This window comes from Channa argus, chromosome 1, assembly GCF_033026475.1.
Source record: "Channa argus isolate prfri chromosome 1, Channa argus male v1.0, whole genome shotgun sequence".
NCBI lineage: Eukaryota > Metazoa > Chordata > Actinopteri > Anabantiformes > Channidae > Channa > Channa argus.
In genome coordinates, this window is record NC_090197.1 from 14,122,923 (window position 1) to 14,136,225 (window position 13,303).

Below are 13,303 nucleotides of genomic sequence, written 5' to 3' on the forward strand. Positions count from 1 at the left end.
TGTGTGTGTGTGTGTAGGTATGTGTATGACTGTGTATGTGTGTTTCCACAGAACCGTAATGAAATGTAAACAATATCAGTAACTCTAGCTTTGTGGTATAGTCACTACACAGTGTATGTATTGTTATTGTATGTTCCTCCATCAGTGAGCCAATGAAGCTCTAGCAACAAGTCACTCAGGTCTCTTCTCTTTCCTTTCTCTTCGTCTCCCTATTTGTGTCATTTTTCCCCATTTACCATCTTTGTATCCTCCATTCTCTGTTTCCTTCCCTGTAATGCTCTGTTGTTTGGTCTCACTGCATCTAGGGTCCTCTACAGCATATAAGAGCATTTCCTTTATCAGACAACCATCTTCTCTTGTGCTGTATTCCGACTACTTTTTTTCCCCAACTTTTTCAATCTCCACCTGTCTGTGTCTTTTCTGTCCTCGCTGTCTCATGGTCTTTCTCTCTGTCTCGCTTCTGTTCATCACTGTTCATCTAATATTAAACCCAAGGTCACCAACCTGGCAACACTTTGACTCCTTGTTGCAAGACATAAAACACACACACACACACACAGCAGTTGAGACTATCTGTGTAGTCTTTCAGTCTACCCTGAGCCATGACATGTCACAGTTATGGATTTAAGGGAGCACAACAACATCATTGACATCGTTGACATTAAAGTTTCAGTGAGTTTTTGTGTCTGCTCTATGAATAAATACATTTATAATAAACTGTCTGTCTGTCTGCACAGACCATAAAGGGGTCTGTGACATATCGTGTGCATATATTTGTTTGTGTGGGAATGTGGAGTTCTTTGCCTTAAATGTGCTTTATGATTGGAGTTCAACAACAATAAAACAGCCCCTCAGTACATTTTTTATTTTCTATGAAAGGAATAAAATATTTAGTGTGCTATTGCATAGATGCATGCTGGGTTTTCTCCATGTATATTAATTTAAAATTGTTTTTTGGGGGGTCTTTTGGAAATAGAAATAGACGGTTTTGTTTTTACACTAATATTGCAGGTTATTTCTAAAGAAAAGTCATTTATTCATTCTGATTCCTTTATTTTAGTTTTGTGGGAGTTTTCTTTTTTTCTAGATAAATAAAGAGATAGTAAGGTGATGTTCGGTTTTTTACAAGTCATGATCTCCATCAGAAAAAAGGGCTTATGTGTGGCAAGCAGGGACAAACCACAGGGATATACAGTATGCACCTCATCTTCCCCTTTTTAAATTTGTAATCAGTGATTTAGGTCCAACTCTGTTAACTTTTTGGAAAATCCCCGAGGGGCTACAGCAGTATTCCATCACCAGCTTATTTTACATTTGAAAATTCAAAATCGGGCTGCTTAACATCCGGTGTAAGTTATTACATAGGGACAATGGCAATATCTAAAAATCTGAGCTTTTGTAGTGTTCCTGAAGGTGGGACTTCAGTACGGCCAACTACATTAAAGCAGGCAGCAGTCAACTTAAAAATTGAGTTGTCCCAAGTTGCTTTTCGTGGAAAAACTTTGTTGCACCACAAAAAAGGGAGAATATCTTCACAAGGTCAAGTAAAAGTTTAGCTGCGGAGGAAACAGTTTCCTCTTCTTCTGACGTAAGTGTGGATACTGCCACCTACGCTCACAAGATTATGTTTCCCACCCGCCCGCATGTAAGAAATGATAAATAACATTAGCTGTAATGTAATATAAATGGCTTCTATGGCGTAATTTTCATTTTCAGTCTTTTTTGCCGGCTCTAATGTAAAACTAACCAACTTAGCCCGCGAGGTAAAGCTTAGCAAGATTCACATTCTTAAAGCTTTTACTTACAACAGTAATTCTGTTTACACGTATGAGGTACCACATAACATAACGTTAAATATCCTTGTCTGAGATGCAACCTTTGTACAGGAGAGAGAGAGATAAGTGATAAAAGGGGTAATAATCTGTACACAGAGTTAATGATGTGGGCATACTCGTGTTTATCAAGCATGTCATATGAAAATATTCGGACCTGTGGTTGAAATAGAGTAACCTGGCTAAATGTCCTGCTTTATGAATGTTTATGCTCATAACTATACAAATATAGTAATTTTATTCGTTACCAGAGAAGTTGAATTGTCGCTGTGTCACTGTGTTGCACAGCGTAAAGTGGAAATAGGTTCACCCATTCGCTAAGTACTTACGGTTAATTTGAAAAAGGTCTGTGTAATGCAGCAGCTGCCAACTGTATTGATGAAGGATTCAACATTCACATAGGGTAATCACTGTGATGCACTTAGTGCTAGCTGCTGATTCTTGTCAATTGAAACAGGTACCGGTGCTCCTTAGCCTCCATTGACCTGTTTCTCGCTAAAGCCACATTTTGACCACAGGTATGGCAGGCAAAGGCATCCCTCTGATAGCAGTGTGTTATGTAAAGTACTCAGGAGTGTTTTGTACTTTTTGTCATGCTTATGAGTGTTTCCCTCACCTCTGTTCCACCTCCAATGAAAGACATGTTAATGATAATTTTGGCAATGACTCATTCTATAAAAGCTCTTTTTTTTTCCCCGAGCGCATCAATCTAACATTATCCCATCATCTTGTGTTATGTAACGCTGTGCTAGGAGACAATAAAGTCCAGCATAAACGTCAAGTTGCTGACACACAGCCAGTTTTAAAGGAAGATTGGATGGTACTTGTGTTAATCTCATGACAAACATTTCTTTATATTATTTTGTGCATATGCTAGATGTTTCTGTAGGTTTATCTCGTTGTGTGCTATTAGCTTACCAGCTATTACTCTGCAGCCAATGCTCATGCATCAAACACATGATATCACAGCCTCGTTTAGGCAGAATATTCATTGTGTTTTGTCGTCTCCTTTATCCTCTCCTCTCCCCTCTTCTCCTTTCACTTACCATGTCATAATATCAGCTCTTACTGTTGAGATTTTACTTCAGATTTTTCATCGAGATTTTATGGTTTTTAATATTTGATGTATTTTATTGGAGGGATAGATGTCAAGGTGGATTTTTACAGCACAGTTGACCCCTGGTTCGATGATTCTGGTGTGTGTGTGTGTGTGTGTGTGCATTGTTATGTTTCTGTGTGTGTTTTACGCTGTAATTGTTCAATGGCAGAACCGATTGAACCGATTGAATGGAAATTTTACTTCATTGAGGGACATTTTTACTTTATTGACTCTAAAACAGAATTAATGAAACCAACTACATGATGTGTTTAGAGCTGATACAGGGAGAAACAAAGCATCCAGACCAAGGATGCCACCGTACTTTATTCCACACCAAGCATTATTAACAAATGGCAAAACACTTGTAAGCATGGTTAACTTAACCTGAATAACAACCACACCTCTTATTGAAATGTTATCACATAGTAATGATACTGGACACCAGGTTCGTCCAGCATTAGTGTGAATATTCCCTGTAATGCAACCCAAGTCCTGAGCAGGACTGTCTGGATTATACAGCACAAAACAGCCTTTCATTCACAATGGCTGAAATGCTATGGAATGTGAAAGTCATGAAACAATAATTCACATTATAACCATAAATGGAGTTTTTTAAGTGATTATATTGTGGTAGTGAGCCAAACAGGCCACTTTTTGGTTTTGTTTGAATATAAATGCATCCATGTGTGTTTCAGGGCAGGGCCTTCTTAATCACAGCACTGTAAACACCATTTCATTTTCTATTCATGAATTATTGACCCATGTAATTTTCAGACGGCTTGTAGCCACCAGTGCTGTCGATATTGAAATACAGTACTATGTCTATAGTTCATTCGGTCAAAATTTAGTTTAAATAATTGATTGTTTTTCTCATTAAGGCTTAATAATATATTCCACACATTTCAAATCACGTGTAACTTTGGGTAACCCTGTAGGCACAGTGGCCGTTGTCCGGGTTCTTGTTTTGCCTGCTGGTCATTTTGACTGTCAAAAGCAACTTCCGTATCAATAGTAATTCCTAAGTGGTAGAATAAATTAAATGGGTGGAAATTGACTAAGTAATGTTGTACTTATTAGAATATATGGGTCGCTGTTCTGGTCCTCATTGGTCATTAAGTTATTTGAGAGGCTCATAAGGAAAGAGCACCAGTTGGTTAAGAGCTCATTAGACTGTTTTTAGTGCAAGCAGAAAAAGGGTTGGTGAGTGCTGATGTAACCTTTTTCAAGTACAGGCTTGGCAAGCATTTGTTGCTTTTCCTTCTTTGATTTGTTATGACACCCTGATGTAACATCTATTTAGTTTATTTATTGTAACTTATTGTTTTCAGAAGGGGAGAGGAGTGAGCTTAATATCTTAGTGGAATAAAAATATGATGTACATGTTCCATAGTTCCACCTGTACTTTTGGTACATTGAAGAGTACAAGAGTCTTTGGTGGGTACAGGCACATCCTGAAATTCCCTCATTATGTTGGAATCTCAAGGCTATTACTGTACAAGGTCACGAGACAAGGTCTGTTCCTGAGAATGAGGAGTTTTTACAGCAGACTGGAGTGATGTATTTCTGCACTGTGATGTGTCTAGATCAAAGAAAACAGCCCAATTATTACCTGTGATCCTGAGGTCCAATTTACAGAGAGTTACAGGTATTTTAGAGTTACACCATTTAGAGTTTAAAAAAATGTACATTCTGTGCACTTTATGCAACAGGAGTCGGCAGAGATTGTGTGTTTTAACGAGAAAAGAAAACACGTCTTTCTTACCCACATCTCCTATCAAGTCAATCCTCAAAAGCTCCTCAGTGGCCTGTTTCAGAAATCTGTGAGAGGCAGAAAAACTGTCAGTATAGCAAATGTAATAAATTAGATCATTTTCATTCAACAGACCATCTTCACTGATGTCTACAGTGAGAACAAGTCAATTTTAGCCACTCTCTTCAGGTCAAAGGTTCAGACAACCATAAGCTCATTAGACTCGGTCGAATTTCTCATTTCTTTTATATCTCGCAGAAATGCACGAGTATTCATAATAGGCTTTCTACTCAATTCTTCTCCCTCTGTGGCTCCTATGGTTAACTTAGATGATTATTTGATGTGGATGCATGTATTTTGTGTATCTTACTTTCATTGCTGAAATATCAATATGGCAATATCACCCTGAAAACAAAGCCCAGCCTTATTGGAAACTTGCAGGATGACATTAGACTATGCATACAGCTATACATTCAGCCTTCAATTGCTAATAGCAACTTAATTTCAAAATCCATTTCACAATGCTCACAAAAAAAAATAAAGCCATTAAGATTTTTTTTTTCAATTTCATTAAACTCATGCATTAGTGCATTTAGTGTTGCTCAATGTGCAATCACAGACACAGTGGTGAAGTTGCATATACACTCGTACATATCCTTTAAAGAGCCTAATCCCCTTTGTGAATCCGTCAGCCTTGTTGTTACAAACACAATAGGATTATGTGTGTGTGTGTCAGAGAGAGAGCAGTGTGTGTATTTCTGTGTGCTATGCCGTACTGATGATGTATAATAGTGTGTGTTTTTACGTTTGTGTTTAAGAGAATCGTAGTATAGGAATGTTCCGACAGTATGCCCATTTTCTCTCCCTCCCCTTCTCTCTCTCAATTTGTTCTACAGTCTTCTGCTAGGTGTTTGTGTGTGTCTCTGTGTGTGTGTTTCCGCACAAGCATGTGTGTTAGGCAGGTTGTGATTGGTTGAGTCTGTGGCTCTCATAAAGACGATGTCATGATGGAAATTAATGCAATACATCACAAACGCGCACTTAGACACGCACGCTCGCACACACACACACACACACACACACATACATATACTAACTGTGAAACACACACACACAAACAAAGCACACACCTTTGCTTCCTGCCATGGGCCACTCCTGTAAATAATACTGAAAATAGGAGAAGAGAGCAGGGGAGTGAAAGAGAGGGAGGCTGGGGAAATAGAGGGTATATTTCCAGAAATACCATATACAACATTTTTAAGGAGAATTATGGTGGCAGAGTGGCACCTTTATATTGAATCAAAGAAGAATCTGTCTAACTTTATGGTCAGAATGAATGTGAAGGAGATGGAGACAAACTTGAACTGGGCTACAAAAATTAAAAGGTAGAATCATTCAAGAGATTTGCCTGACTCAGCAAACCAGGGGCCCGCCATCTTTATACAAGACTCAGTTCAGCTGGCAGTGCAATTCTGTTTTAAGCCCATGACAAGCTTGTGTAGAATGACAGGAGGAAGATAAAGCCATTGGACATTCAAGGCTAATATCGCTGCATGTTTATATTTATGAAAACATTTTTTTTCCTTTTTTTAATTTAGACTCCAAACACAGACACTGATATTTGGTGGACGCATGTAAAGAGGCTTACTCTAACAAATTTCCAAGCACTGGGGCAAGGCAGGCAAGCAGACAAGCAAGAGACAGGTAGTAGGTCCAAACACCGGTAGCAGATCACACAGATTCACAATAACAAAGACAGAGATAAGATACAAGCAGGCAGGAATGAGGATCAAGGTTTGCTTGAAAGCAAAAGCACAAAGCAACGCTGACAGGGTGAGGACTACTGGTGCTGTAAGTGGACAGGTCTAAATACTGGGTGGGGAAATAATGGAAAGGAAGAGCATGGGGGTGGATGAGAGGAGAAGAGCATGTACTAGTGGGTGGGGGTGGGGTTCTCTGAATCTGGTTCTTTCCTTACCCTTTCCTATATTTATTTTGCTATTATTTTACCTATTCCCTATGATGAAAGGATTTTTGAGTCATGTTAATATTGGTCATTTGGCCTTTCCACACAGATGTTAATGCCACCTCTTGAAACTGTCTTTGCAGAAATAGACAAAGAGAGTTGCGGTGACCCTGGGACTCCTCTCTATGGAATACGAGAAGGGGATAGCTTTTCAAATGGAGGCATCCTAAGGTTTGAGTGCCAGTTTGGCTTTGAGCTGATTGGAGAGAAAACTGTTTCTTGCCAAGACAACAATCAGTGGTCGGCAAACATCCCCATATGCATATGTAAGTAGTAAAATCATTTATATGTAATTTACAGGCTTGTGGCTGCAGAGGACAGTATAAAAAAGTGGCATGTGCTCTGCTGTGATGTTGATAACATTCACTCTGACCTGTCACCATGGTGACAGTACAGAGTTTATTATGGCCTGAAGCGGATGATGACAGATGATGCTGTGGAGATGAATATTTAACAGAAAGTTTCTCTAAATCTCGTTCTTTCCTTTTTTCTTTCTGATATTTTTCTCTCTACCCCCCATCTCTGTCTGTTCTGGTCTGTGTCTTTGTTTGTGCACTTTCCATTTATCCCACAGTCCCTTGCATGTCCAACTTCACAGCTCCCTCAGGAACTGTCCTGTCCCCAGATTACCCAGAAGGCTATGGAAACAACATGAACTGTGTCTGGCTGATCCAATCAGATCCAGGCTCAAGAATCCACTTGGCATTTAATGACTTTGACCTTGAGGCTCCCTATGATTCCTTAACGGTTAAAGATGGCGAGACAAATGACGCCATTATAATTGGGAGGTTCTCTGGAGCTGAAAGTCCTTCCCATTTGACGTCCAATACCAACACACTCAGGCTGGAATTTCAGGCTGATCACTCCATGTCAGGAAGAGGATTTAATATCACTTACAGTAGTATGTTATTTTTCTTTTTCGCCTCACTCTACATTGAAGTACAAAGAAATTACCAATGTTATTTGCTGTGTTTTAGCTTACTGTGAAATGTAATGACAGTGTGTTAACGGTTTACTGCATATGACCAAATCTGAGTTTAAAACAGTTTCCCTGCACGTTTCATTTTGATACATACATAAAAGTATCATTTAGAATCATATATTGTCTTATGCAGCTTAATAGAGCAGGAAACTGCGGTTGAAGCATTTTGCTGTTTTGAAGCCAGGATTTACATGATTCTTTATGAATTTTATGCATCCACACTTGAATCATTTTGTCCTGTAAACGACATCTTCAGAATTCACATTTTCAGACTTGTGAAAGAAAAACAAAACAATACAACCCCTTGATAAGATGCTGGGCCAACGTGTGCTGCCAGAACATTAGTTCTGCAGTTCTCCAGACATATGATATTCCCTCAGGCTTAAGTCCCCCTTAGGTGTTCAATTTGGTTGAGATCTGATGACCGCAAATATCAAATATATGGTTCAGATTTTCATATATTCATAAAATCCTTGAGTGATTTATTTCTTTTGTTCCGAAGGGACTTGTGATTTTCTCTTCTAGTTAATTCAGGATTTCTTTTACTTTTTTACCCATCTGTATTTATAAAGAAAGGATTTAAAATATCAAAGTTTTTTTTTTTTCATGGCTACAATCACACACTCTAGCTAGAGGTGCGTTTTTCCTCACATATTTTAGGTGTTTGGATGTTTCATTTTTGCTAGGAGCTCTTTTTATTCACTAACAGTCAGTTCAGCTTGGCGCCTTCAACACCACAAAGAGCTGTTACCTAAAAGACAAAAGACAAATTTTATTCATTCAAGAGGGGTCATGTGGTCATTATAGCAGCTAAGAATAGAGGTGTAGGTTGCAGAACAAAGAAGTAAATGAGGCAAGGAAAGCATTAAAGAAACACTTTTTTGGAACGTTTCGACTTGTTTGCAGTCATTCCCGGAAGATTGATGTCATTTTCATCTCTGTGCGTCCAGTACAGAAAGAGGCCTAGAATGTGTTTAGCCTTGCTTGGCACAAAGACTTGAAGCAATGCGGAAGCTGTTAGTCTAATTCCGTCAAAAATGAATCAGCCCACCTTCCAAAATCTTTGCACCTGTCTTTTTAAACATCATATCTTTAACCTATGTCAAAACAGAAATCACAGGACCATTTTGCATTTCAGAAGTTTTGTCCTCACTGTAAAGTTGTCACTTGGCAAACTTTTCGAATTGATCTAAACCCAGTTGACTCTTAGATGTATTGATGAGTTGCCTGTGAGGCAGCAGGATACAATACGTACAGTAAATAAGAGCTTTGAATTTTTGGAAGGCATATTTGTACGTTTTTGATGGAGGCGAACTGTTTGCCCCTGCTTGCAGTCTTTGAGCTAATTTAAGCTAAACATGTCTCCATACTGAACAAACAGAAATGGAAATTGATATTGATCTTCTCGTCTGACTGGTCGGTTGGCAAATAGACACATTTTCCAAAATGTTGAAGTGTTTTAGCCACAAGTTTCGCCACCATGTAATTGTGAATTCAAGTCATACCATTCTGTTTATTTCAGACTCTTTTGTTTTTGTCATGTTTTAATCACATTAATACCAGATAGTCTTCAAACACGGTGAACCAGATCATACTGTATCTTCATGCAGACATGCTCACAGGAATTTTGTTGGTTACAGTTACATTACTTTGATGCAACACAAATTAAGTGCACATACACTGTTGCATAAATTAATTGTATATTACGAGCAATACATTGAGCATATGAGAAAAAGAAAATTGAAAGGCCTGGATAGAACACAGACTTCAAATTACATCACATTTCACTCCCTGCTCTCTTCACATTATACAACGATCAGGCATAACATTATGACCACCGTTACAATTTGGTGGTTCTGCCATTAATTCTACTTTTACGTATATGTATGTATATGATTGCGACACAGAAATGTCTTCTTCCTGTCAAAACCGTGAAAATGTTTTTGAGCAAAATCTATATCTATGTATTTACAACATAGAGAGTTTTCTTTCATAATATTTTTTAATGGTGCGTGTCTTCTTCTGGGAGATCTAGTCTCTTGTATTCCCCTCCTTATATCTGCATCTCTCTGTTGCTTTTTACCCCAGCATTTGGCCATAATGAGTGCCCAGACCCTGGCATTCCTATCAATGCTCGTCGATTTGGAGACAGCTTCCAGCTCGGCAGCTCCATCTCAGTAGTCTGCGAGGACGGTTTTATCAAAACCCAGGGAAGCGAGACCATCTCCTGTCAGTTAGAAAGAGGAAAAGTCATGTGGAGTGGGCCTATCCCTAAATGTGAAGGTAAATATTGACTAGGTAGTTGATAAAATGATGAGCTTGGGAACAATATGTCATCCAAAATATAAACATTACTACAGCCAGCAGACCTAGGAGGTGTAAATTATCTGCTGCCAGCTCGGCAGGTAAAAATATATAGAAGTGGGCAGTTAATTTAAAGTTAACTAATACTGTAAAGTGCTGGCACAGATACGACTACTAGGTTGTAATTACACATGAATAATATTTAAGAACGTAGAACCCTTTTTTGTAAGCGTTATGTGTGCATAGATCTATGTAGGTAACCTGCAACATATTGATATTTAAGTTATACATTTAAGTATAACTTAAATATCAATATTTTATAGTAGAAATGGGTATTTGTCCTGTTTATTTTAACTGGAAGAGAGGGCTAACGCTGTATACGTGCTTTATCTGCTTAATCCAGCAGCAGACATGATGAACTTAAGATATTTTTAACACAGCTACTGTTGATGGAACGGTTGATACTACAAAGAAAGACCATGTTAATTGCGCTTCAGGTCATTTAATGCCCCCAGATCCATTGTAGCTAATGTGTGTCTGTAACTACTTGAATGGAAAATCCACTGACTTTTATTCAGGAGGTACAGGCCAGAACAAATTGACTTCAGACATCAAGTTGAACTCTAAACAAGATCAAATTTTAAAGAATAGTGGAACAGAATGGCTTGTGGCTAATGCAACAGTGATAACAATTAACACTCTGTTAATACTTCTCATTTAATGCCACTCTTACACTATGTGGAACACAAATACATAGATTTGTCTGACTTAAATAATGTCAGCAAATACTTGAGCACATAGATTAGCTTTTCTAATGAGCATGTAGACTTAATCAAATAGGGCATTACATTACATTATTAATCCATCGATGAACAGGTTTCTGTATACAGATTAGTACATAAGAGTAATCATGTTGAGAATTGTTCTGACAGTACATTTGAATCACCTCTACTTATATTTTATACTGTATATAAATACACAGTACAGTGGTTTTACATATATATTAAGCCATTTGGCAGATGCTTTTATCCACTTACACAGAAGCAACTTGGGTAAACACACTGCATAGACTTTAACCGACTAACCCTGCAGATACAGTATTAGACAACCTCCTTTACTGTACCTCCAATCCTGAGCCACCAATTTCCGCATTTCAGCACTTTATGCAGTCCGCACCAACCTGCAGGCAGACAAAGTTAGCATCTAGTTCTTGAGTGGTTGAAGGTAATAGAATATTTAAGCAGGTCCGTTGTTCTCAGCAGTTGGTGGAGACCAAAATAGAGAAGTTGCAGCATGTCTTCATTGGCCAGTTTAATTTTGCAGCAATCAACATCGATTGTATAAATAGACTCAACATTGGTGGTCTTGAAACAAGTTATCTCTCAGCTACCTGTTTATAAGTGTCTTCTATACTGCTGTATACGGTGCTGTATGTCTCTCCTCTCCTGCTCAAGCACCGTGTGGAGGCCACTATTCAGCCCCAAGTGGAGTGATTTTGTCTCCTGGGTGGCCTGGTTATTATAAAGATTCCCTCAGCTGTGAGTGGGTGATTGAAGCAGAACCTGGACGCTCCATCAAAATCACATTTGACAGGTGGGTGGCATTATTCTTTGATTCTGCATGATATAAAGGCTATGAGAGCTTTGAACTGGCAGAACTGTGCAGGTTCATCAGAATCCCCATCAATCTGAGAAGCAAAGTTTTACTAGGCATCACATTGATGGGAATCCACCAAGGGTATAATAATGATCTATTAAATTTAATAGGCTATATAATTAATATTAGGGGTTTTATTTCGTTTGCCATTGTTGTGAAATTGTCATAAGTTTGAGCATCTGTTTTAACAAAAGAAGGCTTTTGAGCATTTGATCACATTGATGAAATTATTACCAACTGATCAAATGATCACATCATTGTCACATCAATTTTATTTCCTCCCAGGTTCCAGACAGAGCTGGGTTATGACTTCCTAGAGATCCATGATGGCCCGAATCTCTTATCTCCCCTTGTTGGCTCCTTTAATGGTACCCAGGTGCCCCAGTTCCTGTTCAGCAGCAGCAACTTTCTTTATCTGCTGTTTACAACAGACAACAGCCGCTCAAACGCTGGCTTCAAAATATTATATGAGAGTAAGTCAGAAACATAATTACTGTACTGTATACCCAGACTCATAATGGTATAACTTCATACATACAAGGATTAATTAGATGGGTACATTGTCAACCTTGCGAGTCAGAACAATACACATACAAGTTTATTGACTATACAGGAAAAAATAAAAGTATATTTTTGAATAAATATAAAGTATATTCACAGTATGTGACTGGGTGTGCGTGACATCAGGAAAGACCATCACGCCATCACACAGACATCAAGTAGCTGAGCATATAACAACCATGATTGCACAGCATGGCACTTTACGTGAACATTCAAGCCATCTGTTACTTTTAAATTATGCAGACCAGGTCTTTATGCATGTACCCAACCTTTTCTTTTTTCAGGTGTTACAGTGGACAGCTACTCGTGCCTGGACCCTGGTATTCCTGTCAATGGTATTCGCTATGGGCAGGATTTCTCCATTGGATCCACAGTGTCATTTGGCTGTGATTCTGGCTACAGACTAAGTCATGAGGAGCCATTAGTATGTGAGAAGAACCATTGGTGGAGCCATCCTTTGCCAACATGTGATGGTAAATGCATGTTTAAGTTGAGCATACTTAAAGAGACGATTACTGTATAAGCACATAAATACTACTACAGAAGTAATTATTTGTTAGAATTTGTTACATCCTACTATATCATCAGGTTTATCAACACAGTCCAAGCAATGTATGGCCTTTGTATGTGTTAATAAATAGTGATAATGTGCTGTTTTGTTTGAAAAATGCCATTCATACTCAGATAATTAATAAGGAATAGTTTTTTAGGTGAACGGTAAGATAAGTAAAAAAAAAAAAATTTCTAAAGGCTGGTCCCAAAACATTTTAGAGAAATATGAGTTCCTCTGAATAACCCACTGGTTGAATCACATAGACACAAATATTCATGCACACACACACGTGCACACACATTCTGGTGAGCAGTGCAATTTGCAGTGAAGCTGCTGTGGCTGATGGGGGCTGATTTGAGCAGAAGATTAGAGATCTGCGGGCATGCATATTGTGAGCGTGCGTGTGTATCCGTGCATGTGTACTCTACGTCAGCACGTGTGTTTCTTCCCGCTGTGTCTGTGTGCTGCTTTTATCCATGTGCCTCCTGTCACCTCCTCTCCTGTGTGAACTATGAACACAGGAAGGTTTGAGGTAAGGTT

The 13,303-nt window shown here is 38.6% G+C and overlaps 1 protein-coding gene across 7 annotated transcripts in view; it reads left to right on the forward strand.

Annotated features, from left to right (window-relative positions):
• csmd3b (CUB and Sushi multiple domains 3b) overlaps positions 1-13,303 on the forward strand; it is a 310,165-nt gene that overhangs the window by 218,236 nt on the left and 78,626 nt on the right. For all 7 annotated transcript variants that reach the window (XM_067499712.1, XM_067499750.1, XM_067499726.1 and 4 more), the window contains exons 14-19: positions 6,791-6,973; positions 7,282-7,608; positions 9,778-9,972; positions 11,448-11,586; positions 11,935-12,122; positions 12,495-12,683. In XM_067499712.1, coding sequence (XP_067355813.1) covers positions 6,791-6,973; positions 7,282-7,608; positions 9,778-9,972; positions 11,448-11,586; positions 11,935-12,122; positions 12,495-12,683 — 1,221 coding nt within the window. The remainder of the gene's footprint in view (positions 1-6,790; positions 6,974-7,281; positions 7,609-9,777; positions 9,973-11,447; positions 11,587-11,934; positions 12,123-12,494; positions 12,684-13,303) is intronic.